The sequence below is a fragment of the Prionailurus viverrinus genome, chromosome D1, assembly GCF_022837055.1.
Source record: "Prionailurus viverrinus isolate Anna chromosome D1, UM_Priviv_1.0, whole genome shotgun sequence".
Taxonomy (NCBI): Eukaryota; Metazoa; Chordata; class Mammalia; order Carnivora; family Felidae; genus Prionailurus; species Prionailurus viverrinus.
Window position 1 is genome coordinate 114,741,006 of NC_062570.1, and position 27,409 is coordinate 114,768,414.

At 67.2% G+C, this 27,409-nt stretch overlaps 1 protein-coding gene across 1 annotated transcript; it reads right to left on the minus strand.

Annotated features, from left to right (window-relative positions):
* Window positions 1-392: 392 nt before the first annotated feature.
* Window positions 393-27,409, minus strand: LOC125146620 (mucin-5AC-like). The gene is made up of 57 exons (XM_047823318.1): window positions 27,330-27,409; window positions 27,030-27,037; window positions 25,869-25,928; window positions 25,241-25,300; window positions 24,766-25,027; window positions 24,379-24,493; window positions 23,923-24,013; window positions 23,087-23,196; window positions 22,765-22,978; window positions 22,528-22,653; window positions 22,260-22,377; window positions 21,855-21,993; window positions 21,542-21,652; window positions 20,966-21,035; window positions 20,752-20,889; window positions 20,502-20,666; window positions 20,111-20,205; window positions 19,768-19,894; window positions 19,309-19,564; window positions 19,176-19,228; window positions 18,780-18,880; window positions 18,443-18,594; window positions 18,230-18,368; window positions 18,004-18,117; window positions 17,709-17,888; window positions 16,808-17,047; window positions 16,431-16,587; window positions 15,767-15,895; window positions 15,407-15,569; window positions 15,010-15,053; window positions 14,727-14,915; window positions 13,603-14,120; window positions 13,029-13,489; window positions 12,945-12,985; window positions 12,847-12,901; window positions 11,853-12,776; window positions 10,702-11,791; window positions 8,144-8,436; window positions 7,533-8,023; window positions 7,077-7,282; window positions 6,475-6,649; window positions 6,051-6,301; window positions 5,772-5,955; window positions 5,095-5,302; window positions 4,675-4,853; window positions 4,221-4,308; window positions 4,010-4,113; window positions 3,764-3,795; window positions 3,205-3,376; window positions 2,856-2,957; window positions 2,619-2,656; window positions 2,182-2,304; window positions 1,999-2,097; window positions 1,593-1,712; window positions 1,313-1,376; window positions 1,081-1,195; window positions 393-699 (listed from the first exon to the last, which is right to left on the minus strand). Exons 1-57 carry the CDS (start codon window positions 27,407-27,409, stop codon window positions 393-395), a joined length of 10,446 nt encoding a protein of 3,481 aa, XP_047679274.1.

The window sequence follows — 27,409 nt, forward strand, 5'->3', positions numbered from 1 at the left end:
TCCTGGGTTTCATGGACAGGCTTAAAAATCACACAGAGTCTGCAAGGTGCAAAATGCTCCGGATGTATTTACGGAACCAGTTGGCCGTTTCCCGAGGCCCAGGGCCGAGGTAGGGGCGAGGCTCTGCCTCCCGGTGGCCAGCCGAATGGCCGGGCACCACATCCAAGTGGCCGTCATTGAGAAGACCCTTCCGTGATGCTCACGTCCGGGGAAAAGCAGACTGGACCCGTGGCCAGAGGAGCCCCGCCCGCCCAGGTCCCCCGGGGCCGTCACACTTCCAAGGGCCGTGGACCCTGCAGACGGAAGGGCGGGGCCGGCAGTGCATCCTGATCTCGGGCCGCCTGGGCCGAGGTCCCACCGGCCTTGGAGCTGGGGCTAGGGGAACGGGACCCTTATCGCTGGGTCCCGGAGGGAGGTGGCCGGGAGCTCCGAGGGCTGCCGGACCCCCTCCTCCAGCCCGTGTGCCCCGTCTCTGGGCTCTGCTCCTCGTCACTCTGCGAGGGCCCCGACTCCTTCGAATGGCTTAGGTTGCCGCGGGGGCCGCACTGCTGCCCCACACAGCCGCACTCCTTCACCAGGGTGTAGCCGAAGGTTCGGCTGGAGCCGTCCTTGCAGCGCAGGGTCACCGTCGTCGGCGACACCCGCAGCTCCCTGCAGCAGCTGCAGTTCCGCTCTATGGTGTTGGCCTCCAGCGAGTACCTGTGGGCAGGGCCCGCTCAGCACCCGGCGCCACGCCCACAGCCCCCCGCAGGCCCCGGGGCCCCACGTGCCCATCCCGGGCTCCCCCGGCGGACTCCGGGCCGGCAGCGTGCCACCACCGCTGACCTGTGGGCATGCCGCCAAGGGGGCCACTGTGTCCGCGGCCTCAGTAGTAAACAGAACAGCCTGATTCCATCGGCCTCCGAAGGCCTGGCCCCAGCCACCACCCCCCCGCGCCCCCCGCAGCATCAGGACCCCACCGCCTGCCCCCCCCCCACCCCGTCCTGGCTTCCCCTCCGGCCCGGCGCCCGGCACAGCCAGTCCTGGGGACGCTGCCCTGCGGAAACTGGTCTCTGCCTGGCGGAGTCGGGGCTCACATACTTGGCACTGCTGTCCCCGCAGTTGCCCTGGCAGTAGGCCACCCTCGTGGGCCGCGGGGACCTGCAATCTCCATGCACGATGACCTCACGCTTGTAGTATACCGCACAGGCCGACTCTGCGGGCGACACGGGAGGCGGGGGCGCGGCTCAGGCCTGGATGGCTCCCCGGCCCCCCCCACCCCCCCACCCCCGGTGGGCAGGATCGACCACCCCCCGCAGACACTCGCACTCACGGTTCTGAGGTTGGGGCGGGGGACAGGCGAGACAGCAGCCGTCCTCGCTCAGCTGGGCCTGGGCCTGTGCCGACAGAGGGGCTGCTTGAGCGCCGGAGCGGCCAGCCCGGAAGCAGGGGGTCACGGGGCAGTGGACAGTGCCCCACGCAGGCAGGGGGTGCCCCTGTGGATGCTGCAGGGGGCCCACCGTGCCTCCCCGCCCCCACCCCAGGCGAATCTTGCCGTGGCCTCCCGTGGGCCCGCAGCGTGCCAGGCGGGGCCGTGTGTCCCCAGAGCTCACCGCAGGGCAGTTGAGTGGGGGACACGCCTTCCTCCTGGTCACCACCACGAGCCCATCCCGGTGCTTCTCACACTCGTGGGTCACACACGGGTTCGTGGGGTCTGGCCAGGACTGGCCGGGCTGCGAGGAAGAGGCACCAGCAGGGTGAGCGGGCAGGGGAGGTCCGTCTGCCCATCTACATGTCTGCCTCCCAGCCTGTGGGCTTCCGGGGCCCCCCTCTGCCCGGGGGCCCCGGTGCGCCAGACCCTGCCGTCCCTGTGCGCCTCACAGCTGCTCTGTCCAGGCCGGGGTGAGGCCCGGCCTGCCTGGGGCTCCTGCGAGGGGCGTGCTGGCTCTGTCCCTCCCGGGACTCACCCCCCGGCCCTGGCCCCCCCCCCCCCAGCCGGGCCCTGCGGCCACGACTCACGTAGAAGATGCGGGTGGAACTGTCACTGGCGTTCACGACACAGGCCTGCTGCACACACAGGCCACAGCACTGCCCACTCTGCTCCTGATACTCGAAGCCCTGCAGGGAGGGGTGGATAGGGCAGGGTGAAAATGGAGCCCGAGCCCGGGCACTGGCTTTCCCGGGGTGGACGCAGGCACTCACCGCGGGGCAGTGGGTGTTGCAAATCTGGGTCTCACAGCTGATGACGACCGTGTCCAACTGGGGACTGCTGGACACCTCACACCTGCACGTTTCGCACAGACTGGAGGAGACCACGGAGCCGGGCTGGGGAGGGTCAGGGTGGCCAGTGTTGGCGAGCTCAGACCGGGCCCCGGGCCCCTGCCTTCCTGGCCCCCCTGTTCCAGGCCCGGCCCCCCGCCAGGCAGACCAGTCCCCCTGGGTGACTCTGGGTGGGCGAGGGGGAGCCCCAGGCCCTTGCCTCCGTGGGCAGTGGTCCCGGGAGAGCTCACGGCTGCCCTGCGGCCACCCGAACCAGCAGGGGTCCTGGCCCAGGCTCGGGAGGACCCGGCAGGGGCAGGGGCGGAGAGCGCTCAGTGTCCCGTGTGCCCCGGGGGTCCGGACCTCCATCTGCTCCTTACCTGGTACAAGGTGCCGTTAACGCTGCAGACGTCCCAGCCTGTGCAAGAGGAGAACAGCCTCACGGAGCCACCCTGACCTCCCGCCCTCCCGCCACCCTGTCCGCACGGGCAGTCACCCGGCCCCGGGGCCCCCGGCCACGGTGGTCCAGCTGTGGCTTCATCCAGCTTTACCCCGAGCCACGGAGAACCCCGAGAGAGGCTGGGCCCCCACCCGCAGCCCAGAGAAAAGACACTCACTGCAGTTCTGGCTGGGGCAGCAGGCCCCCTCCATATAGGTCACGACCGGGTGGGAGCCCTCGGGACAGGCCACGGGCTTGGGGCAGTAGCTGGTGTCACAGGCTGCAGTGGGCAGGACGGAGGTGCTCGTGGGCCTGTGTCCGGCTCTGCGCCAGCTCCCACCCCCACCCGGGGGTGATGCCCAGGGGTCTTCGGGAGCGCCGGCCACCCAGTGGGCAGGTGGTGGGTCCCCCAGGTGCCAGCGTCCCCCCAAGTGCCGGCGCCGCGGCACCCTCGTGGGCAGGCGCCCCTGTGCTTTCGGCCGAAGCCGACCCGGAAGGCAATGGGGGGGGCAGCAGCCCGGACTCACCGCAGTTGTACTGGGGGCAGCACTGGCCGGCCTGCGGGGCTGCAGGCACAGGCACGAAGCCGGGCAGGGGGCAGGCTGGGGGCAGGGGGCAGGGCTGCCTGTGACAGCTCATCGTCAGCGTGCTGTTCTCACAGGTGCACCGCTGGCAGTCCACGCTGATGGTGTAGCCGGGCTGCAGGAGGAGGCATGTGAGAGCCCAGGGCTGTGGGGTCAGTCACCTGCCTGTCCAGGCACGGCTGCAACCAGACCAGGTGGTTCTGGGAGCCCACCGACGAGGGCCAGCGGGGGAACCCGGGGGAAGGGGGCCTCGAGAGTGCAGGGCGGTGGCCGCAGGGGCAGGAGATGGGGTGGGAGGTGCCATGTGGGTGACCTCATGGTGTCCAAGTGGAGCAGGAGGGGGTCCCAGCAGGGGACAGGGCAGGGCCACCCCCGGGGGTGGGCACCCCCACATAGAAGCCTCCCAGATCTTGCCGGAGAAGCCTGGGCCCCTCCCTGCCCCTCATCTGAAACTCTGGCGCCGAGAGGAAGCCCTGCCCCACCCCCAGCGTGGCGCACTCACCTCCACAGCCTCCCCGTGGGGGCCCAGGCACCCTGGAGGGAGAGAGAGTGAGGTCAGCAGTGGGCGGCAGCAGCCCCCAGCCCTTCGGGGGCAGGAGCCACGTCAGGGGGGGCCCCCGGGCCCTGGCTGGGAAGTGCAGATCTGGGAGGGCGGTTGGTCCTGGCACTCGCTCGGGCGGAAGGTGCACCTGCCAGCCCCAAGCCCCACCCCTGCCCCCACCCGCCACCCCCCACCGTGGGGACGTACTGTGGCAGTCCGCAGGCACGCAGACTGGAGAGCTCATGCTGAAATGCGTCATGTTCTCTGGACAGAAGCAGCCTTCTGTGATGGGGACAGCGTCCTGAAGAGCCCTGTAGGGACAGCAGAGGGCCGGCCTGGTCCCTGTGCTCTCCAGGGCAGGGGAAGGCCGGGCCGGGGTCCCCGGGGGTGGGTCTAGGAGGGAGAGGCGGGTGCATACACGAGGCTGGTGTTGTCACTCCCATAGCAGTATGAGGGCTTGGACGGGCCACACGGCAGGTACACCTTGTCAGCAGGGCAGGTGAACGCTGTGAGGAGGGAGAGGACACCTGAGGCCGAGGGCCCCGGCCCCGAGCCAACTCATCCCCAGGCGTCCGCTGGGGGCTCTGCAGCCCGGAAGCGGGGCCCCGCCGGCCCCACCCCTGCGTGCACGGCCCTGCCACCCCTGTGCTCTAGGCCCTGAGTCCCCAATCTGGGTGCTCCTCCCTTCTTTCCAGGAGCCGAGTGCAGTCTGCCCTGGGGTCAACCATCCCCCCTCCCCTTCCTCCTCTTCCCCCAGCTCCTCCCCGCTCCTCCCCACCCCCCCCCCACCCCGCTCCGGGAAGTCCAGCCACTGGTCGTCCGGCCCCTGGCCACACGCTGGCACCGGCCGATGCCGCTCGGAGGACACTCACAGCATGTGTGGTTGGTGTGGCGCCTCCAGTCGATGCACACGCCTCGGGAGGCGCAGAGGGACGCGTACAGCTCCAGGCTAGAGCACAGCACGTTGGAGTCGTTCAGGTGGCAGTGGTCGAAGGTGCAGCCTTGGTAGAATGCCAGCGGGGGGATCAGAGGGTGGCACAGCTCGAAGACCCTGCGGCCGGGAGCATCGGGTCGTGGGGCAGCTCGGGCCTGCCCGGGTCTGCGTGCCCCGGGGAGGGCGGCCGGCTGCCCCACGGCTCTTTCTGTCTCGAGGTATCCCCTGGGCTGGAAAGCCAGGTGGCGCCCGGGGTCATGACGCAGGCCCGGACCCACGGCCAGCCCTGGCGGACCCACAGCAACCCTCTTCCCCCCGGGGGGCCCCCGTAGGCCCACTCCGCGCCCCCACATCTCACTCGCTCAGGATCAGCTGGCAGATCGGCGAAGGCAGGCAGGGGGCGGGCGAGGGCGTGGGCCCGACTGCAGTGGGCTTCGGGGGTGGCCCGTGGCAGGGCGGCTGGTGGGGCGTCGTCACCTTCCAGTGGCCGGACATATCAGAGCAGGAGGGCACCACGGTGCCCCCGGGGAGACGGCACTCATCCTTCTTGTCATTGGTGCAGGTGCCTGGGGCCAGGGAGGCGGGGGAGGCTGACTGGGGCCAGTAGAGCACCCCCCCCCCACCACCTGCCCGAGCGCGCAGCGTCCCCGAGCTGGGGGTGGGGCCCTGGCGCTCAGCGCGGCACTGGATGGCCTGGCTGAGGGACCTGAGCCTTTGAGCTTCCAACACACCCCCCACCGAGACACCAGGCAGTCCCCCTGGGGGACGGGCAGGTGCGAGCCTCAGGTGTAGGGCACACGGCCAGGCCCCCCGCCCCGCGAGCTGCTGACCCGCACCCGCTGGGAGCCGCTGGAAAGCAGAACCGCCTACAGGCTCGGTGCCCTGAGGCAGTTTCGGCCCCGGCCGAGAATGGGTCCTCCGGGGTGGGGGGGACTCGGCCAAGGCGACCCTTCCCGCACCAGACGCTCCCAGCTACAGGCACGGAGCGGAGAAAGGGCCCGGCGTGGGCAGAGCCCAGCGGGGACAGGCGCTCACCGCACTGCCCCTCGGTGTTGTTGGCGAACTTGCTGAAAGGCAGCTCCACCGAGAAGATGAGGCCGGAGAACATGACCTGGACGCCGAGCTCGGGGATGGTCAGGTACATCTTGATGCCGATCTGGGAGACGCTCACGCCGTCCTTCTGGAAGCCGGGCTTGACCACTTTGTCGTTGAAGATGATCTAGACACACGCGGTGGGCCAAGGAGAGGAGTGAATGAGGGGCGCCCCCGGCCAGCCCCGGTCCGCGTGGGGCTGCCCGGGGCGGGGCTCCCCACCTCGTTGGTCATCACCCCGAGCACGGGCTTGCGGGTCAGCACGACGCGGTCCTGCTGGTACTCGACGATGATGGACTGCGGGCAGGAGAGCCCGTCCTCCGCCCCACAGAAGTAGTTGTCGATGAGCACGCGGAAGTGGCCGTACACGGGTAGGATCTGCTGCACCAGCACATACGTGCAGTTGTCCAGGAACGTGTAGTAGGTGCCGTCGAAGGTGATGTAGTGGGGGTCGCCCCAGCCGCTGCACACACCTGCGGGCACGCGGCGGCCTTACGCGGGGCCCCCTCCCACCCCCGCCCCGCGGGCTCTGGGGCTCAGGCAGGACTCCACCCGGCACCGTCCGTCCCCTGCCCTGCCGTCCGGAAGGCCTTCCCGGCGTCTGACCCAGGTCCCTCCCTCCCCCTCAGCCTGGCCCCCGGCTCACACTGGCACCGGTATTGCGGGCAGCAGCTGTCGGGGTCGACCACCTTCACGGGCGGGTAGCCGTTGGCGCACGTCGGCCGCTGCACCTGCGGGCACGGCCGCGGCTGCAGGGTGATGACGCCGTTGCCCTCGCAGGTGGCCTGAGAGCAGTTGGGCATGGCCCAGGTCTCGCCTTTCTGTGGAGGAAAGACCTCAGGCTTGTGGTGCCGGGCTCCCCTGAGAGAGGAGCCGCGGGAGGGGACCGGGCTGGCGAGGGGGGCTCTCCGGGGGGCGGAGATGGTCCCCCGCCACCCCGTTCCTCCACGTGGCCTCCACTCCCGGAGCTCCGCCCGACCCTACACGCCCTCCCTGGCTGCCCGGCGCCCCCCAGAGCCTGGACCACCCGCTTGGGTGCCCGGTCGTCCGCAGCCAGCCGAGCCTCCGCCCCAGGCCACGCGCTCCCGGCTGCCGGGCCGGGACCCGCCCCCGGCAGTGACCAGAACCGGCCACTTCCCCGCCTGCCTGCTTCGGCCCGAGGCCACGGACTTTCCCACTCAGCCGAGCTGCAAAGACGCTGAGGGTCCCTGCGCCAGCCTGTGCGGTGGGCGGGGAGGGGGGAGTTACCCTTCTTGGGGGGACCGCGTTTGGGCACCCCTGCGCGGTGACGGGCGCGGAGGCTGAAGGGGAGGACCCGGCCGGGGAGGTGGTTGGGACGGGAGGTGTTGTGCCGCTGGCACAGGTGTAGTGCGTCCTGACCACGTGGCAGTCCAGGCTGCACGTGGCATAATAGCAGTGGCCGTCGAGGTCGGTCCGGTTGTAAATGACGGATCCTGGCAGACAAGGGGACAGGCGGGTGTCAGCGGGGTCGTGCTGGGGAGGGGGGAGAGGCACAGCGCAGACTGGCTCCCGCAGGGTGGCGGTCCGCCCCGAGGGCTGACCCGGTAGGAGGCCCTCCTGCCCAGAAACGAACGGGATGAATCCTAGAGGACGGCTCACTGCCGCCTCGGGGACAACACGTGGCTCAGTCACGGGGACAAAGGACCCCTCCCTCTCCCTCACAGTGGCCAGGGCAGCACACACCTGCGCGGTAGACCTTGTCAGACACGCTGCAGTAACATGTCGTGGTGGACACCACGGAGGTCGGTTCTGGAGGGGACGAGGGCTTGGTGGATGGAGTCGCGTAAGGCGTCACCGAAGTACGAGGGCAGTGCTCCGGGGGCTCACAGCACAGCACGCGGACCTCGTAGTTGCACATCCCGACCTCGCCACTCTGGTCCCGGTTCCGGCACACCAGGTCCTTGCTGACGTTGCACTCTACCACCTGGCCCAGCGTCTCGATGCTGACCTCGGGGTGGCTCTCGACCCGGCACTCCAGCCGCGTGATGTACTCGGGCCGGCGACAGATTTTCCCTTCCCTTCTGACGATGTTGCCGAGGGTGTCCGCGTCTCCTCCGTGGGGCCCCGGGGACGGGAAGTCCACGTCGAACCACTTGGTCCACCTGCACTGTGGCTGGCAGGGGATGGTCACGGGTGTGAAGTGGGTTGTTTCAGTTTTGAGAACAGGGCTTGTGCTCATTGTAGGACCAGAGGTTGTGCTGCGTTTGGGCTTAGAGGTTGGGCTGGTTTTTGTCACCGAGGCTGGGCTGGTCTCTGTCACCAAGGTTGAGCTGGTTTCTGTCACCGAGGTTGGCCTGGTTTCTGTCACCGAGGTTGGGCTGGTTTCTGTCACCGAGGTTGGGCTGGTCTCTGTCACCAAGGTTGAGCTGGTCTCTGTCACCGAGGTTGGGCTGGTCTCTGTCACCGAGGTTGGGCTGGTTTCTGTCACCGAGGTCGGGCTGGTCTCTGTCACCGAGGTTGAGCTGGTTTCTGTCACCGAGGTTGGGCTGGTCTCTGTCACCGAGGTTGGGCTGGTCTCTGTCACCGAGGTTGAGCTGGTCTCTGTCACCGAGGTTGGGCTGGTTTCTGTCACCGAGGTTGGGCTGGTCTCTGTCACCGAGGTTGAGCTGGTTTCTGTCACCGAGGTTGGGCTGGTTTCTGTCACCGAGGTTGGCCTGGTTTTTGTCACCGAGGTTGGCCTGGTCTCTGTCACCGAGGTTGGGCTGGTCTCTGTCACCGAGGTTGAGCTGGTCTCTGTCACCAAGGTTGGGCTGGTCTCTGTCACCGAGGTTGAGCTGGTCTCTGTCACCGAGGTTGAGCTGGTCTCTGTCACGGAGGTTGAGCTGGTTTCTGTCACCGAGGTTGGCCTGGTTTTTGTCACTGAGGTTGAGCTGGTTTCTGTCACCGAGGTTGGGCTGGTCTCTGTCACCGAGGTTGGGCTGGTCTCTGTCACCGAAGTTGGCCTGGTTTCTGTCACTGAGATTGAGCTGGTTTCTGTCACCGAGGTTGAGCTGGTTTCCATCACCGAGGTCGAGCTGGTTTCTGTCACCGAGGTTGGGCTGGTCTCTGTCACTGAGGTTGAGCTGGTTTCTGTCACCGAGGTTGGCCTGGTTTTTGTCACCAAGGTTGGCCTGGTTTCTGTCACCGAGGTTGAGCTGGTCTCTGTCACCGAGGTTGGCCTGGTTTCTGTCACTGAGATTGAGCTGGTTTCTGTCACCGAGGTTGGGCTGGTCTCTGTCACCGAGGTTGAGCTGGTTTCTGTCACCGAGGTTGGGCTGGTCTCTGTCACCGAAGTTGGCCTGGTTTTTGTCACCGAGGTTGGGCTGGTTTCTGTCACCGAGGTTGGCCTGGTTTTTGTCACCGAGGTTGGGCTGGTTTCTGTCACCGAGGTTGGGCTGGTCTCTGTCACCGAGGTTGAGCTGGTCTCTGTCACCGAGGTTGGGCTGGTTTCTGTCACCGAAGTTGGCCTGGTTTCTGTCACTGAGATTGAGCTGGTTTCTGTCACCGAGGTTGAGCTGGTTTCCGTCACCAAGGTCGAGCTGGTTTCTGTCACCGAGGTTGGGCTGCTCTCTGTCACTGAGGTTGAGCTGGTTTCTGTCACCGAGGTTGGCCTGGTTTTTGTCACCGAGGTTGGCCTGGTTTCTGTCACTGAGGTTGGCCTGGTTTCTGTCACCGAGGTTGGGCTGGTTTCTGTCACCAAGGTTGAGCTGGTTTCTGTCACCGAGGTTGAGCTGGTTTCTGTCACTGAGGTTGAGCTGGTTTCTGTCACCGAGGTTGGGCTGGTTTCTGTCACCGAGGTTGGCCTGGTTTTTGTCACTGAGGTTGAGCTGGTTTCTGTCACCGAGGTTGGTCTGGTTTTTGTCACCGAGGTTGAGCTGGTTTCTGTCACCGAGGTTGGGCTGGTCTCTGTCACCGAGGTTGGGCTGGTCTCTGTCACCGAGGTTGGGCTGGTTTCTGTCACCGAAGTTGGCCTGGTTTCTGTCACTGAGATTGAGCTGGTTTCTGTCACCGAGGTCGAGCTGGTTTCCGTCACCGAGGTCGAGCTGGTTTCTGTCACCGAGGTTGGGCTGCTCTCTGTCACCAAGGTTGAGCTGGTTTCTGTCACCGAGGTTGGCCTGGTTTTTGTCACCGAGGTTGGGCTGGTTTCTGTCACCAAGGTTGGCCTGGTTTTTGGCACCGAGGTTGGCCTGGTTTCTGTCACCAAGGTTGGCCTGGTTTCCGTCACCGAGGTTGAGCTAGTTTCTGTCACCGAGGTTGGCCTGGTTTTTGTCACCAAGGTTGGCCTGGTTTCTGTCACCGAGGTTGGCCTGGTTTTTGTCACCGAGGTTGGGCTGGTTTCTGTCACCAAGGTTGGCCTGGTTTCTGTCACCGAGTTTGAGCTGGTTTCTGTCACCGAGGTTGGGCTGGTCTCTGTCACCGAGGTCAAGCTGGTTTCTGTCACCGAGGTTGGGCTGGTCTCTGTCACCGAGGTTGGGCTGGTTTCTGTCACCGAGGTTGGCCTGGTTTTTGTCACCAAGGTTGGGCTGGTTTCTGTCACCAAGGTTGGCCTGGTTTTTGTCACCGAGGTTGAGCTGGTTTCTGTCACCGAGGTTGGCCTGGTTTTTGTCACCGAGGTTGGGCTGGTTTCTGTCACCGAGGTTGGCCTGGTTTTTGTCACCGAGGTTGGGCTGGTTTCTGTCACCAAGGTTGGCCTGGTTTCTGTCACCGAGGTTGAGCTGGTCTCTGTCACCGAGGTTGGGCTGGTCTCTGTCACCGAGGTTTGGCTGGTTTCTGTCACTGAGGTTGAGCTGGTCTCTGTCACCGAGGTTGGGCTGGTCTCTGTCACCGAGGTTGGCCTGGTTTCTGTCACCGAGTTTGGGCTGGTCTCTGTCACCGAGGTTGAGCTGGTCTCTGTCACCGAGGTTGGCCTGGTTTCTGTTACGGAGGTTGAGCTGGTTTCTGTCACCGAGGTTGAACTGGTTTCTGTCACCGAGGTTGGGCTGCTCTCTGTCACTGAGGTTGAGCTGGTTTTCGGCACGGAGGTTGAGCTGGATGTCACCAGGTGGGAGGTGGCTTCAGTTAGCCTGGTGGTGCTAACGCTTGAAGTGTGAGGTACACTGACAGTTTTGTGGGTAGAGCAGTACTCCGGGGGCTCACAGCACAGCATGCGGACCTCGTAGTTGAGGCACATCCCGACGTTGCCACCCTGGTCCCGGTTCCGGCACACCAGGCCCTTGCTGACGTTGCACTCTACCACCTGGCCCAGCGTCTCGATGCTGACCTCGGGGTGGCTCTCGGCCCGGCACTCCAGCCGCGTGATGTACTCGGGCTGGCGACAGATTTTCCCTTCCCTTCTGACGATGTTGCCGAAGGTTTCCGTGTCTCCTCCGTGGGGCCCAGGGGACGGGAAGTCCACGTCGAACCACTTGGTCCACGTGCACTGTGGCTGGCAGGGGATGGTCACGGCTGGGGAGACTGAGTGTGTGCCGGTTGTGATGCTGGTTGTGGGGTGCGCGTGCACGGAGCTGGCGGTGCTGTGCCGTGTGGGAGACGAGGGGATTCCGGTGGTCCAGGTAAGCTGTGTCTGGGTCCCGGGTTCCTCTCGGGTGGAATACGTGGTCTCAGACGTCACAGGGTGTGTGGTGCTTCTGCACACATCCACCAGCTCGCAGCACTCGATCCGGATTTCGTAGTTATAACAGATCGGCGGCAACTGGTTCCTGTTGAGGCATAACAGCCCCAGGCTCTTGTCACAGATCAAGTCCTGCCCCAGCTCCTCCAGTGGGATGTTTGGGAAGAACTGTGCCCTACACTCCACGTTGCTGGGCTTTTCACAGAATTTATGTCCTTTGGCTCTCAAGTCATGAAAAGTGTCGAAATCTCCACCGTTTATGCCAGGACCAGGGTAGCTGCTGTCGAACCATTGGGTCCAGTTGCACAACTTTTGTAAACAAGGTTCAGGTGTCGTTGAAACTGGCATTGGCCTCGGGGTCAATGGAGTGTTTTTCACAGTTGTAGTGGTCCCTGGGACAGGTGTAGGGGTACTTGGGACAGGTGTAGAGGTACTCAGGGTGGTTGTAGTGGTCCCTGGGACAGGTGTAGAGGTACTCGGGGTGGTCGTAGTGGTCCCTGGGACAGGTGTAGAGGTACTCGGGGTGGTCGTAGTGGTCCCTGGGAGAGGAGTAGAGGTACTCGGGGTGGTCGTAGTGGTCCCTGGGACAGGTGTAGACGTACTCGGGGTGGTTGTAGTGGTCCCTGGGACAGGAGTAGAGGTACTCGGGGTGGTTGTAGTGGTCCCTGGGACAGGGGTAGACGTACTTGGGGTGGTTGTAGTGGTCCCTGGGACAGGAGTAGAGGTACTCGGGGTGGTTGTAGTGGTCCCTGGGACAGGGGTAGACGTACTTGGGGTGGTTGTAGTGGTCCCTGGGACAGGTGTAGAGGTACTCGGGGTGGTTGTAGTGGTCCCTGGGACAGGAGTAGAGGTACTCGGGGTGGTTGTAGTGGTCCCTGGGACAGGAGTAGAGGTACTCGGGGTGGTTGTAGTGGTCCCTGGGACAGGGGTAGACGTACTTGGGGTGGTTGTAGTGGTCCCTGGGACAGGTGTAGAGGTACTCGGGGTGGTTGTAGTGGTCCCTGGGACAGGAGTAGAGGTACTCGGGGTGGTTGTAGTGGTCCCTGGGACAGGTGTAGAGGTACTCGGGGTGGTTGTAGTGGTCCCTGGGACAGGAGTAGAGGTACTCGGGGTGGTTGTAGTGGTCCCTGGGACAGGGGTAGAGGTACTCGGGGTGGTTGTAGTGGTCCCTGGGACAGGTGTAGGGGTACTCAGGGTGGTTGTAGTGGTCCCTGGGACAGGTGTAGACGTACTCGGGGTGGTTGTAGTGGTCCCTGGGACAGGAGTAGAGGTACTCGGGGTGGTTGTAGTGGTCCCTGGGAGAGGAGTAGAGGTACTCGGGGTGGTCGTAGTGGTCCCTGGGACAGGTGTAGGGGTACTTGGGGTAGGTGTAGGGGTACTTCGGGTGGTTGTAGTGGTCCCTGGGACAGGTGTAGGTGTACTTGGGGTGGTTGTAGTGGTCCCTGGGACAGGTGTAGGGGTACTTGGGGTGGTTGTAGTGGTCCCTGGGACAGGAGTAGAGGTACTTGGGGTGGTTGTAGTGGTCCCTGGGACAGGAGTAGAGGTACTCGGGGTGGTTGTAGTGGTCCCTGGGACAGGTGTTGACGTACTTGGGGTGGTTGTAGTGGTCCCTGGGATAGGAGTAGAGGTACTCGGGGTGGTTGTAGTGGTCCCTGGGACAGGTGTAGACGTACTCGGGGTGGTTGTAGTGGTCCCTGGGACAGGTGTAGGGGTACTTGGGACAGGTGTAGAGGTACTCTGGGTGGTTGTAGTGGTCCCTGGGACAGGTGTAGAGGTACTCGGGGTGGTTGTAGTGGTCCCTGGGACAGGTGTAGGTGTACTTGGGGTGGTTGTAGTGGTCCCTGGGACAGGTGTAGACATACTCGGGGTGGTTGTAGTGGTCCCTGGGACAGGTGTAGGGGTACTTGGGACAGGTGTAGAGGTACTCTGGGTGGTTGTAGTGGTCCCTGGGACAGGAGTAGAGGTACTCGGGGTGGTTGTAGTGGTCCCTGGGACAGGTGTTGACGTACTTGGGGTGGTTGTAGTGGTCCCTGGGACAGGTGTAGAGGTACTTGGGGTGGTTGTAGTCGTCCCTGGGACAGGTGTTGACGTACTTGGGGTGGTTGTAGTGGTCCCTGGGACAGGAGTAGAGGTACTCAGGGTGGTTGTAGTGGTCCCTGGGACAGGAGTAGAGGTACTCAGGGTGGTTGTAGTGGTCCCTGGGACAGGTGTGGCGGTCTGGGTTTGGCCGCCAGAGGTAGGGCAGGTGCGGGGGAAGCAGCACTGGACCTTGATCTGGTAGTTGTAGCAGAGCCCCGAAGCCTGCTTGCGGTTGTAACAGGTCAGCCCCCGCGCTGGGCTGCACTCCACGTGCTGCCCCAGAACCTGGATCGGTACCTCGGGGGCATCCTCAGCCCGACACTCCACCCTCTTCGGCGTCGGGCAGACCTGGTGCCCGTGGGCACGGAGGTTCTCCAGTGTGTCGAAGTCACCGCTGTCGATGCCCCGTCCCGGGTGACTGACGTCCAGCCACGGTGACCACCAGCAATCTTCCCCACAGGCCTGGTGGGGCCGGGGAGGGCTCGTCGGAGGACCGGAGGTCGTGCCCGGGGTGGAGGATGGGGCACCGCTCCGAGTGCTGGGCCACACGGTGCTCTTGGCAGAGCTGTGGCACGTGTGGGCCGGACGTGTTGAGCTCACGACTGAGGGCAGAAGAGAAGGCGGGAGGGCTAAGTCTCTTAGGCTCCCCGAGGCACCCTGTCACCCCTTGTCCCCGTCCCCCTGCCGGTCAGCTGCCTTGCACGTCTCACCGTGTCAGTCTGCGTGACCGTCCCCCCCTGTGACGGGAGCTTGGGAAACACAGGGACCGAGTTCCCGGGACACACCCGGCACAGGGCATGTGTGGAGCCCACAGCAGTTGAATAAATAGGTGAATCGATCTCATTTACACCCCGAGCAGAATTTGCACTCTTTCGGGAAGGTCCGCTAGGGCTCTAAGGACGACCCCCTTAAGAGGGAGAGGAGCTGGGCTACCTGACCCTCGGTGTGGCCTAAGACAGGCAGGTGGCAATGATGGGGCAAGGACTCCCCAGGGGTGCTCCCGGTGGCCCTTCCCTCCAAAGGCCAGCCTGAGGCCCCCTGTCAGAGCCCTACCCCGTGCCAGGGGCCCCAGCCCTGACGGCACAGCTGAGGACGCCGGTCCCGCCCGGCACACTGGACGAGCAGGCCCTTCCTGGCTGCAGAGATGACGAGTGTCCGGCCCCCGGTCCCCTCCTGGATTCCTGGCACGAGGGGCGGCCCCGCCTTACCGAGCGGGGGTGTGGAGAAGGAGAAGGTGGTTGGTGGCGTGGGGGTGGTGGGGCTGCAGGGGTAGACCCTCCTGTCGATGGTGCCGTTGGCCGAGCAGCGGGCGGAGATGCAGCCCCCCGTGCCGTCGGTCGTGTGGTAGATGACGTCCCCCGGGCGGAAGCGCCGCCCGTCATAGGTGCAGACACAGGCTGTGAGGAGGAGGGGGTGCCGGGCACGTGAGGGACGGGGGGGCGGGCGGGGACCTGGAGACCCCAGACCCGAGGAAGGCCGCCGGCCGCTCACCCTCAGTGTCGTAGGCGCACTGCACCCCACTCTCGCTGCAGACGCTGGCGACGGGAGGAAGAAGGTGAGTCTGGGGCGAGGGCATCGCCGCGGTACCGGAGCCGGCCCTCAGCCCCGGCCGCTGGGCACGGAGGCCGAGGTCGCACCCTCTCAGGGAGCCCCTTCCGGTCAATGACCACTGGGGGCCGGCGTCGCTCCCCGCTGACCGCCCGACGGCCACCTCCCGTTCGGGGCATCTGCTCTGGCGGCCTTGGGGCGGCCTCGTGACTCGGCGTCACCCCCTCCCGCTCCTCTCCCCTCCCCTCAAGGCCTCAGGCTGCGGCCCCCCGTCCGTCCCGCAGGGCGAGGGTCGAACCCCACACGCTCCAGCTGCTTGCCCCTCTGGTCAAGGACTCACCAGGACTGGCAGTTCCTGTCAGACGGCACCATCTCCCCCGGCCGGTATGACTTGCCTTGGACGCGGCAGGGCGGCGGCGGGGGGGGCGTGGGGCACGTGGCCACACACTGCATCCGGTCCTCGTCGAAGATGGGGGCTTCTTGCGGGCACTTGGGGTAGCAGCCTGCAGCCCAGAGAGGCCTGAGTCCCAGCCGACCGCCTGCCCGACCGCCCCACCCCCACCGCCTTGGCTCAGTCCCCAGCTCGAGGCCGCACCCACAGCGGCACCTCCGGGGGTTGGGACCCCAGGGTCCCAGGACAGACCCCGCCATGACCCCAGGACCCCAGGCCGCCCCTCTGGCCAGCAGGGCAGCAGCGCACCTTCCAGGCCCGGCAGGTCGGTCAGGCAGCGGCCGCTCGGGTTCCGGCAGGTCCTCATGCAGGGCGGGCCGCACGGCTGGTAGTGCCACTCGCACTGGCCCTCGCGGTTGTAGTAGTCGCAGAACAAGGCTGCGGGTGAGGCGGCCGACTCAGCGGGCCGGCTCCGGCCAGAGCGAGCCACCAGCGGCCCCAGGCGGGGCGCCGCCCTGGCAACGACGGCCTCCAGGGCCACCCGGCGGCCGGCCGGGCTCCCCCTGCACCCCGACCTTCGACCAAGCCCCGTCCCTCCCCTGTGCCTCCCGCATGGGGCCTCGGGGGGTGTGGGCCCCAAATGCCCGTGACCGGACGCAGCCGCGGGTCCCCTGGCTCCTCGGGGGTGCCGCCTGTCAGGGTGGGGGACTCCGGCCGGAGCGGCTGCCCACTACGCTCCCCTCCGGCCAGGTTCTAAGCGGGCAGGGTCAGGGAGCAGGGCTCTACTGACCCCTCTGGGTTCCGGAACATTCTCCCGTCTGTCCATCGGTGACACCCCTCCCCATTTCACGTTCCTTTCCGACACCCGCCGCCCCCCTCCGCGGGCGACCAGCCTTAACCGCGCAGTGTGTCCCTCCCTGGGGTGGGGGCCCGCGGGCCCGCCCTGCCCCGACACCACATCCCGTGAACTCACGGCAGATGTCCGGGGTCCGCCAGGACACGCACACGCCCACGTCGTGGCAGGCCTGGGCGTAGGCGGCCACGGCCGTGCAGAGACACTCACAGTCGCCCCCGGAGTCACAGGCACACGCATCGCCCACGCAGGCCTCATAGTACTTGGCGGGCTCCACCTGGTGGGGGAGAGAGGCTTCGGATTCAGGGCCGGATTCCCCGGGGCTGCTGGGGGTCAGGCCCGGGGCGTGGCCGGACCTGGGCCGTCTCCCCCGCCGCTCAGGGACAGCAGATTCGTGGTCCCGCGGGGCTGACCGCAGGCTGGTCCAAAAGGTGGAAGGCGATGCCAGCCCCACTTCTGTCCCTTCCTCCCCAGGCGCCCCGGGAGCACCCACATACGTGGGCGTGGCAGGCGGCGAAGGTGGCGCTGTTGAGGACACTGCACTGCTTCTGGGCCCAGGACTTGCGGTGCGGGTTGGCGGCGCAGGCGTCCCTGGGGGACGGGGCGTCGGCACAGGACGGGGAGAATTTCCAGCTGTTGCCAAACTCCAGGGCATTGCCCACCACGGACTGGCTCCGCGTGGTGAAGTCATTGACGGCGTTGTCGTCAAAGTTCCCGCACAGCCCGCAGACCCGGCCCTGCACACGAGGGGGCTCAGGACACAGGCAGCAAGGGCCAGAGCCCCTGTCCCTGCCTCCTGTGCCCCCTTTCCTTTCCCCCCGGGGCTGCATGTCCCCAGGACACCTTGGGGGGGAGGGTAGCGCTGTGCCTCCGGGCACGGCCCCACTTAGCGCTCAGGGCCACGGGGTATCCCTCCTGTAGGAAAGGGGTCCCCCAAAGACTGGCTCAGATCACCGGGGACCCGTGAGCATGGTGTCATGTGGAAATAGGGCCTCCGCAGGTGGAGGTCCAGCTAGCACGGACGCATCCTGGCTGAGGACACAGGACCTGGTGTCCTCGTAGGACTGGGACATTTGGGCACAGACACACAGAGCAAAGACAGTAACGTGAGGTTGCAGGCAGAGGTCGGAGGGTCGCCTGGGGCCCCAGAGGCCGGAGGAGGCCGGAGGGATCCTCCCCCCGAGCGTCCAGGGGCGCGTCCTGGGACCGCAGCCTGGAGGGAGTTTCAGCTCTGGGAGAAGGAGCCACAGCGCGCAGTGGACACAGGCGGACCTCCTACCTGCCGCCTCCCTCGAGGCCCGCCAGCTGAATCCCTCCTCTGTCCGTCTGTGTGTGTCCCCCACCCCACAGCCATCCCAGCCGGCCCTCGGTCTGGGCCGTCCTGGGGTGGGGGCCCACCTTGAACTCGGGGCTGAGTTTGAGGAAGATGCTGGTCTTCCTGTCCCACAGCAGCACCAGGCCAACCTCGGTGTCCACCACCAGGTAGATGCCCATCTGGCGGATGGAGTAGGGGGCCTCCTGCCCCACGCCCTTCTGGATCACCTCCACTTTGCCGCCACTCAGCTTCAGCTCGTAGCTCTGCGGGGGGGGGGGGGGGGGGAAGCGGTCCCTCAGGCCCGTCCCCACTCACCTTCCAAGAGTTCCCCGGGGCCTCTGAGCGGCTGCCCCCGTTCCCACCCGGCCCCCCACTCACCCCCAGGAAGAGCTTGAGGTCCTTGGAGCAGGTGACGCCCGTGGTCCCGCAGGGGACGTTCTCCGTGACGACTCGGAAGGTCCCGTTGGCAGTGCTGTTCCCACCACAGTGGTCCTGGGGACAGGTGGAGGCCGACGCGGCAGTTGGGGTGGGGGGGTGGGGGCCGGGCCGGCCTGGGCAGCTTGCAGGGGGCGGGGGCGGGGGGCGGGGGACGGGGAACGTGTACCTGAAGCAGTGTGTACGCGCAGTCGCCGCTGAAGCTGTAGCTCCGCCCATCGAAGGTGATGTAGTGGCCGTCCCCATACACCGTGCAGGTGGCCAGGCAGGGCTCACGTGTGCACTGCCACATCCTGCTTTTACAGGTGCTGGGGGGGGGGGGGGACAGTCAGGCCGAAGCGGGGCCGGCCCGGCCAGGATGGGGTCCCGGGGCCCCGCCTACCAAGTGTTGCAGCCCACCCGGACGGTCTGGCCGGGCAGGTAGCTGGCCTCGTCGTGCACGCAGGGACAGTCCTCCACGGCGACACAGCCGCCTTCACCGTCGGCCACCAGCCCGTCGGGGCACACGCAGCCGGGCTCGCACCGGGGGCTGTACTGTGGGGCACAACACACGGGTCAGGGGGCCGGGGGTGACGGCGGAGGTGACAGCAGAGGGCCCCCCCGCCACGGCCTGCAGGGGGCCCGGACAGCGTTCGGGCAGGGGTCTTCCTGGGCCCAGCCTGAGAGGGCCACGCGGCGGGTGCCCGCGAGGGGTCCCTGGGGGCGTGGGGAACACTCACACACTCCATGTCCAAGGTGAGGCAGCTCTTCTGACAGCCGGCCCCGGCGGCCCCCGGCGTGGCATTGCGACAGTCGACGTAGACCATGGGCGGGGTGCAGACTGGGGAGGCAGGGGCCGTTGAGGGGCCCCCAGCCGCCACCCGCCAGGCTGGCTCTGAGAGTTTCCCAGCAGCCGGGGGTGTGCCGCCCCGAGGTCTGACCGGCCGGGTGCTGCGTGGGCGCGAGAGTGAGGCCTGCTCCCACCCCCTCGCCACCCCCTCCCCGAGCCCAGAGGGCCCAGACCAGGCCTGACGCAGAAACGTGCCAGCCCCCCGCCAGCCACGCTGACCCGGGCGCGTCCGCCCAGGAGCTTGGCGTGGAAACGAGAGCCCCTCCCTCCCGCTCTCAGGGCTCACCTGGGGCAGGGGTGTGGCCTCCAATACAGCTCAGCAAGCCTTGCGTGCAAGTGCTGGGGGGAGAGGGCGGTCAGAGCCCCCCCCCCCACCTCAGCCGCCCTGCTCCCCAGGCCCAGCCGGCAGGGGCTCTCACCAGATGGCCCCACGCTCGTGCAGCGACTCCCCGTTGGGCACCACGGAGCCCTCGTGGTAGCAGGGACAGCTGCTGGCCGGCACACACTTGCCCGCTTCGTCCATGAAGGTGCCTTGGGGGCAGGCGCAGCCGTCCACGGGGACAAAGCGGATGCCGCAGGTGACGTCCTCGTGACTCCGGGCCCGGCAGGTGGGCTGGCAGGAGCTGATGTGGTACTGGTAGGTCAGCGACTTCGGGCAGGTGGCCATGGGCTTCGCTGCAGGATGCCGGGAAGGAGGCGGCGCTCAGCGCAGGGCGGAGGTCGCCACCCGGTCCCCGGCCACCCCCCCCACCCCCCCCGCTGCCCTGCCCACCCCGGGCCTGCTCCAGCCGCGGGGTCCCCGGGCAGCACTGGAGCCCCACGCAGGGAGAGCCACGGAGCGTGTATTCCTGCACCGGGGGACCCTCGGGGACACTCACCGCACACGCCGTCCCTCCAGCCTCTGAGCAGCACCCCCTTGGCGGCACAGGCACGCACGTAGGAGGACAGGGCCGCACACAGACAGTCCTCGCTCTTCTGACAGTTGCACGTGTCGAACATGCAGTTCTGGGGACGGGGCCGTGGTCACCCACACTCAGCGAGCATCCCCACGCTGCCCCCCGCCTCCTCTGGGGCCCCTCCTCGAGCTGGCGCCCGGGGCCCCCACACCCCCGGCAGACCCCCTCCAGGTGAGAGCTGGAAGGACTACGGCCCCTGATCTCCGTAGCCAGCGGAGCCGGGCTAGCCCGGGCCAGAGGGGACAGGCCAGGGGGAGGCCGTTACCGAGTGGTAAGTGCCGGGGCTCACGGCAGCGTGGCACTGGGCGAAGGGGCCGTGGGGGTCCTTCAGTCGGGAGCACCAATGCTGAGCGTACTTCTCTGTGGACGGAGGAGCGGGGAGGTCAGCTGGGGTCACACAGAAGCGCCTTCCGCAGAGGACGGCGCCTGGAGCGGGCAGGCACACCGTCCACAGGCACACCGAGGGCCACCTCCACCACCCCCACAACACCCTGTTCCTTTCCTTCCGGAAGTTACCACGGCCGCTGGGGAGTTTGCCTGTGAACCACCTGAATCGCTCCTTCGGGGCCGGAGTGGACCTCCGTGGCCGGGGGCGGCAGGGGGGGGGGGGTGTCACCGGCACGCAGGGGGCCCTGGGGCCACATGGATCCACGTACCGTTCTCCACGCTGAGGGAGCAGGGGTCCTCGAAGCTGTTCTTGACGTTGGGGCAGGCGGCCTGGGTCTTCCAGGTGTTGGCGAAGGCGGCGGCCGTGCCCTCCACCACGCCGCTGAGGGTCCGGAAGTCATCGGCCTGGTTCTGGTTGAAGTTGCCGCACAGGCCTGGGGCAGGGGGGCAGCATGAGGCCCCGAGAGCCCTGGCCGCCGAGGGCGGGCTCCGGCCCCCAGGGCAGGCGGCCCCTCTTACCGCAGGTCAACCCGCGGAGCTCGGGCGCCAGCCTCAGGAACACCTGCATCATGGGCACCAGCTGGATGTCCAGCTGCAGACCCAGGTTGGTCTGGGCGATGATGAAGAAGGTTGAGGGTCTGAAGAGCGTGACGTTGGCTGTGGACACAGGGGACAAGGTCTCAGTGGGGTGTGAGCAGCGGCACCCTCAGGGGGCCAGGGCCGGCGCCCTCACCTGCTGAGACGGGCATCTGGGTGTAGATCTGGTTCACAAACACCTCCCCGCTGGCCTTGACCACGATGACCTGGGAGCAGTACACAGCAGGGTCAGGGCAAGTCGGGGCTCTGCCAGCGCCCCAAGTGGCCCCAGAGGCCTTGACGTGCCCCTGCGAGACCCCTGCCCGTGGAGGCCACAGGCTCCCACAAAGAGGGGCCGATGACCCCGTGCTCAGCTTGTCTGCGTGTCCTTCAAGGACTGCATTTTCTCAGTCACGTAAAAACACAAGTGACTTTATAAAATACGGACGTTGCCTTCAATGCACGAGCTACCGGACGTGCCCTGGTCCCTCCCTGAGCTGCTCCATCTGAGGACCGTCACTCAGAGATCTGTGGGGTGGGAGGGTCCCCGGGCCATGCCCCCTGGCCACTCGCCGCCCACACGGGGATCGAGGGCTTGGGCAGAGGTCACTTGCCACGAGGGACACAGATTCCCCCTAACCCACGTCTGCTCTCACTATGCCCCCCCCACCAGCCCCCACCCGGGTCTGCCCTCACTGTGTGCCCCCCCCAGGCCCCCCGGATCTGCTCTCACCGTGTGCCCCCCATCCAGGCTCAAGGTCAGGCTCTTCAGGCAAGTCTCACTGTCCGTCAGGCCGCACCTGCGCAACTCCGCCAGCACAGTGAAGGCGCTGCTGTCACAGGGCTGCAGACACGAGTGCTCACACTCTGCCCAGAGGCCCCGGCCCCCTGCGTCCCCCCCGCCCCCGCCTGGCTCCCTGTGGGGCTGGTACCAGGAGCCGGGGCACTTTCCCAGGGTGGCCTCAGAGGCAGCCGCTGCACGCAGCCCAGGCAGGGGCTCCCGTGTGACAGCCGCTCTGTCCCAGCGAGGACCCCGGGGCCCGTACCTTGGCCAACACGTAGCTACAGTCTCCGTGCACTGTGTACTGCCTCTCATCGAACGTGGAGAAGTGGGCGCCCCCCAGCACTGAGCAGGTGCCAGGACATGGCACCTCCTGGCAGCTCCACCGGCCACTGGAGCAGGTGCTGGGTGCGGGTAGAGACCACGTGAGCGCGGCCCCCGGGAGCACCCAGCCCCTCCCTCCTCACCGGCAGGTGGACAAGGGTCTTGCCCAGGCCTGCCCGCATCACTGCACAGCCCGGGGCCCCTCGGCGTCCGTGCGGAGAGCCACTGGCCAGTGCCCAGGGCCCCACGCGAGGGATGACACCCAGCACTTGGGCCCTGGCCTCCGAGGGGCCATCCCAGGACGCGTCTGGGGTGACGGACAGGAGGGCAGGGGCCTGGGTCCTACCAGTTGGCACAGTCTGTGGAGTAGACAGCCCCCGGAGCATAGGTGGCCCCGTTGTACACGCAGGCGCATTGGGGTGCGGGGATGCAGCCCGTCTGGCCGATGTCGTCGAGCACCGTCCCTGTAGAAGCAGGTGGCCACCGCGTGAGCATGTGGAGGAGACCAGCCCTCCGCTCCAGGCTGCCCTGCCCTTCGGGGGCCCTTCAGATCCAGGGGTCCAGAACGCCTCTGTGATTCTCGGGGGGCGGGCGGGGGTGGGGGCCCCTCTCACCCTCGGGGCAGAAGCAGCCGGCCATGCAGTGGTCCTCGCAGAGCTGGGAGTGCTCCGGGTTGGAGCAGGTGTCCGCACAGGGCGAGCCGCACTCGCGGTACTGCATGTTGAGGGGGCACGTCTGGGCTGCAGGGTAGAGGACGGGGGCGGGAGGTGGCGGTGGTCACACCCTGCCCCCACCTCTGGACCGAGGCAGGGCAGCACGGTGACGGGGCTGGGGCCGGCCAGGGCACTCACGGCACAGGTCGGGGCCGCGCCAGTCCAGGGGCCGCCCCCCGGCGTGGGCGCACTGGCGGGAGTACTCGGCGACCGTATGGCAGACGCAGCTGGTCAGCTCGGCGTGCTCGCACAGGCAGAGGTCTTGCCGGCAGGCCTGCACGTAGCTGCTGGCGTCCACCAGGGCGTTGCAGCCCCGGAAGGGCCAGCTGCTCAGGATCTCCTCACAGATGCCCTGGGGCCGAGCCGGGAGGCCGTGCTGAGTCCAGGCCCCGGACTCTCCTCTGGACTCACAGCCCACCCGCCCAGCCCGGCCCCCGCCGCCACTCCCTCCAGGACTTACGGTGCCCAGTGAGCAAGTCAGCGGGGGCACAGGTGCAGGGTCCTGACACTGCTCCGTGGGGCCGTGCAACTTCTGCAGATTCCCGAACTCGATGGGGGTCAGCTTGACACCTGCGGGGAGCACAAGCCGTCCCCCAGGTTGCCCGCGGCGTCCCGGCTGCCCCTGCTCCCCCACCCACACCGCTGGTTTAGGCAGTGGCCACAAGGGACATTCTGGGTGTCTGAAGACTGAGGAAACAGCCAAGGCTCTGGGGCTTGCAGGCCGAGGGCGGAGGCCTATTGACTGAGGCTCTCCAAGCCCAGGGCCGGCCTGTAGTCCAGAGGGCTGGAGAGTGACCCCGACCTCCCCCCTGCCCCCCCCCCCAGCCAAGCCTGCGCTGGGCCTGCCGGGCCAGGGCCACCGGACGCGTGGGCAGGCTCGTTCCCTCACGGCCAGAAGCATCTATGGGTGAGCCTTAAGTGGGGCTCCACGGGCCTGGCGAAGGGGACCTGGGGGCCGGGGACCCCGGCTCGTGCGGGTCCCACTTCTTGGCGGCAAAGTCTGGAGGCCCGAGCAACAGTGACGGGGCCTGATGGGAGGTGGGACTCTGGTCTCAGGTGAGGAGGGTGCGTGGTTACACATCCACTTCCCAGAGCAGCCGCGCAGAGCACAGGCCCCCAGATGTGCCTCCGGGCGTACGGCTGAGTGTGTGGGCAGGTGCACCTGTGGGTGCTGGGATTGTGCAGGTGCGGGTGTGCGTGCACGTGCACACAAGGTGGAGACAAGGCGGCCTTCCAGGGAGCCCCGGGGAAGGGGCCCGGAGCAGACACATGGGACAGCCGTGGGGAGGGGCTCACCGTGGGAGAGGAACTCGTCGAAGACAGGCACACCGTTAAAGTCTCCACAGAGCCCGCAGGTCTGGTTCGAGTACTTGGCGTCCAGCTCCAGCTGGAAGGAGAGGGACATGGCAGCCACTGGCCCTGCCAGGGATGTCTCGGGACAGGAGGGACAGACAAGGTGTGGGACACTTCCAAGGAGGGGCTGTCAGGGACCGTGGACCAGCCCCCGGCCCCCACAATGCAGAGCAGGGCTCTCTGTCCTGGAGGAGACACCCCACTCACGCAGGGTCTCCATCGGGGGGTGTAGATCCCAGCGCCCCTATAGCACCTGGGCTCCCTCCTCCCCCACCCTGTTGGGGGGGGGGCTGTCTTTGACCTTCCCACCCACCCTTGCCCAGAGCACTTTCTTCCCTCCCTGGGAAGGCTGTTGGGCTGGAGACGCCCCCCCACCCCAGCCCTGGGCCCCGGCCTCACCAGGAGACTGTCGTCCTGGCTCCACATGAAGACCAGGCCCAGCCTGGCCACCACCTTCAGGTGGCTGCTGCTGTGCTCGATGATGACACCAGACTGGCTAAAAGGCAGCTGGATTCTGCAGAGAGAGGGCGCGGCTGAGGCGGCGAGGGGCGCGCAGGGGGCAGCGAGGTCCCCTGCGGTCACGCGTGGGACACGAGCACAGTGCCTGTGGACAGTGGCAGCAGGGGGAGTGGGGGAGACAGGGGAGTCTGCAGTCCTGGGGTCATAGGACCAGGAGGGGACCACTTCCAGGGGCAGGAAAAGAGCGCGGGGCCCCAGTGGCGGAGGGGCCATGGGCCCCCGTCTCGGGGACAACCCTACGTCCCCCTCACAGCCCCCCAGACTCACGGGAGCCCGTTGACCTGGATGGAGCTCTTGGTCAACTCGATGACCATGCCATCCAGCTTCATGGTGACTCTGGCCAGCGTGGTGACATTGGACTCCAGGCCGCGGCGGACCTGGACGTTGAAGTCCTCGTAGGCGGCCCCGCAGTGCGCGGAGAGGACATAGTTGCACAGGCCCGGGAAGCGGAAGACGTCCCCGTCGAAGGTCTTATAGTGGAAGTCGCCCCAGGTGCTGCACACCCGCCCGTTGTGCGCGGGGTTCAGGGCTGTGGGGAGCCAGGGCAGTCCTGAGGGGCGCCCCCATGCCCCCAAGTCCAGCACACTGCTGCCCGAGGGCCGGGCGTCTGGGGAGGAGCCGCCTGGACCCAGACCCTCCTGGCGACCGGGGCCCTTTCCCAGCACTTCTCCCGGGTCCACCTGGGAAGCGGGACCCCGCCCAGCTGCCCCCTCCCAGCCCGGCCTCACAGGCCCTCCCTCACCTCGAACCACCGGCGCCGTCCTCAGAGGGGGGAGGATGGTCACGCCGCGCAGCCGGTCGCCTGCGGGAGCAGGGGCAGGGTCACACAGCGCCCCCCACGCACATGGCTTCTGCTGGGCGTAGGCATCTCTGCCACCCACACAAGGCGACTGGAGGTGGCCTCTCCAAGGCCGTGGCCACAAGGCGCCCGGGGGGGGGGGGGGCCGGGCTGCACGTACACTCGGGCAGCAAAGCCTCCTCCAGCGACAGCCTCCGCCCTGCGCCTCCGCCGCGCCATCCCGAGGAGCCGGGAGCTCTCAGCCCTGCACTCTGTTCACACCTGGGACTTTCTTACGCCCAGAATCTCAAAAGTCAACCTTGGGCGCAGAGGCCAGGCGTGGATGAGCCTCCCGTGGGCCCAGTGCCGGGAAATGCAGGCTGATTGTCTGGGCTTCGGGGCCACGCACCCAGAGTGGCGGCACAGAAATACCCGGAGAGGCCACCCCACCAGCCCCCACCCCCGGGCCACGAGGACGCATACGTGGATGAAATATCAGGGGTTACAGGGAGACAGCAGGATGTCGCCGTGAGCTCAGCGGGCCCCTGGCCCCGAGTGGGGCAGCCCTGACGGGGGTGGGGGGCCGACTCACCAGCGGGCCCCTGGGTGACAGGAAGGAGGTCCAGGTACTCGTGGCCGTGTTCCACAGAGCCTACGGAAGAAGCGAGGGATGGGCGGGCAGAAGGGGCCAGAACAGGAGGGGGTTCTCTCTGTGCAGGGCTGGGGACGCTGGGAGGGTCTCTGTCCACACCGTCCACACCAGGTCCGGGCTGAGCCACGATCCCCTCTGAGCATTACCTCAGCCTGGCTCCCCAAGCCCTCAAGGGGGGGGTCCCCTGGCCCTGACAGGGTGTCCCCGGGAGCCCTGCGTTCACTGAGTATCTCCCCACTCTGCACAGCGGCCTGTGGAGGGCCCAACAGTAAAGCCAGCGGTCTGGAGGACAACTTGGAACAGACTGGGGAGTGTGGAGCTGAGTGGGGTGGGGCTGCACCGTAGAGGGGGTGCTCAGGGCCACCGCACGGGGGGCAGCTCAGCACAGGGGTGCACAGGGCAGGAGAGCTGAGGGCTGGCCGTGTCGGCCCCGAGGCTGCCCCAAGAACCTGGCGCGGCTTGGAAGGCCAATCTCGGAGGCCCTCAGAGGCCATGCCAGCATGGCAGGAGGGGCCTGGCCCTGCAGGGGCCAGCTGCCCTCACCGGTAGGGACTGGCCCCACACACGGGGGCAAGAGCCAAGGACTGAAGTGTATGGGCCACACGGGGCGCCGTGGCATGGTCCCCTCTGTGCTGAGTGCCTCAGGAACACGGGCCCCTGGCCCCTCCTGCACACTGCCACCCCACGCCCGGCCAGAACCCAGCTGGCCCCTGGGAAGTGGAGGCAGTGAGGTGCAGACCTGGGGGGGAGGGGGCTGCAGAGGGTCTGTGAGTCCCTCCCCCCCACTGCCAGCATCCTCTCTGTGTGGACCTCACTATCACACCCTCGGCCCAAGGCTGAGGCTCCCGGAAAGCCCCCATAAGGCCCAGATGGGGAAAATAAGCAGGTAAACTGGGGGTGCATGGGGAGGGGGACCCAGGGATAGGAGGGCCGCTCTGCCAGGCTGGCCCAGGCGCCTGAGAACCCGCTCAGCCCGAGGCCTGGGGGCGGGGTGGGGGGCAGAGGCAGTGGCCAGCAGGGCAACACGGGTGGAGGGGTGAGTGGGCTGCAGGCCGCTGCCATGGAAGGCAGGCGGGGGGCTCAGAGACGCTGGGTTCCTGCTTCCTCGCCTCAGGGGAGCAGCCCAGCCTCAGAGGCCCCACCCCCAACGTGGACCCCCGCAGTCCCCGAGGGTTCCTCCCCAACCCCACGAGCTGGGACACCCGCAAGACGGCTCAGGGCCCGGGGCCGGGGGCCAGGCTGCCAGGGGCCAGGCTGCCGGGGGCCACTCACGGCCACACTCCACCCGCCCAGAGGCCCGGTCAAGGCGTCTGGGCGGCCTGCTGCCCTCCCGGCATGTGGGGGAAGCACCGGGATGCCAGGCCACGGCCAGGGCCAGCCTGGGAGAGCCGGTGAGTGGGCGCCTCACCTGTGTGCTGGGCCCAGGCCAGGGTGAGAGCCAGGGCCCAGAGCGGGGCCAGCTTCCTGCGGCCGACACCCAT

Excerpts from the sequence above, each read along its gene's own strand:
- LOC125146620 (XM_047823318.1), bottom strand. The coding sequence starts at position 27,409 with ATGGGTGTCGGCCGCAGGAAGCTGGCCCCGCTCTGGGCCCTGGCTCTC. Across the intron at positions 24,014-24,378 it reads GCCAGGACGACAGTCTCCTG|CTGGAGCTGGACGCCAAGTA; the intron begins GTGAGGCCGGGG and ends CTCTCCTTCCAG. Across the intron at positions 22,654-22,764 it reads GCGCGGCCCCGACCTGTGCC|CCCAGACGTGCCCCCTCAAC; the intron begins GTGAGTGCCCTG and ends TCTACCCTGCAG.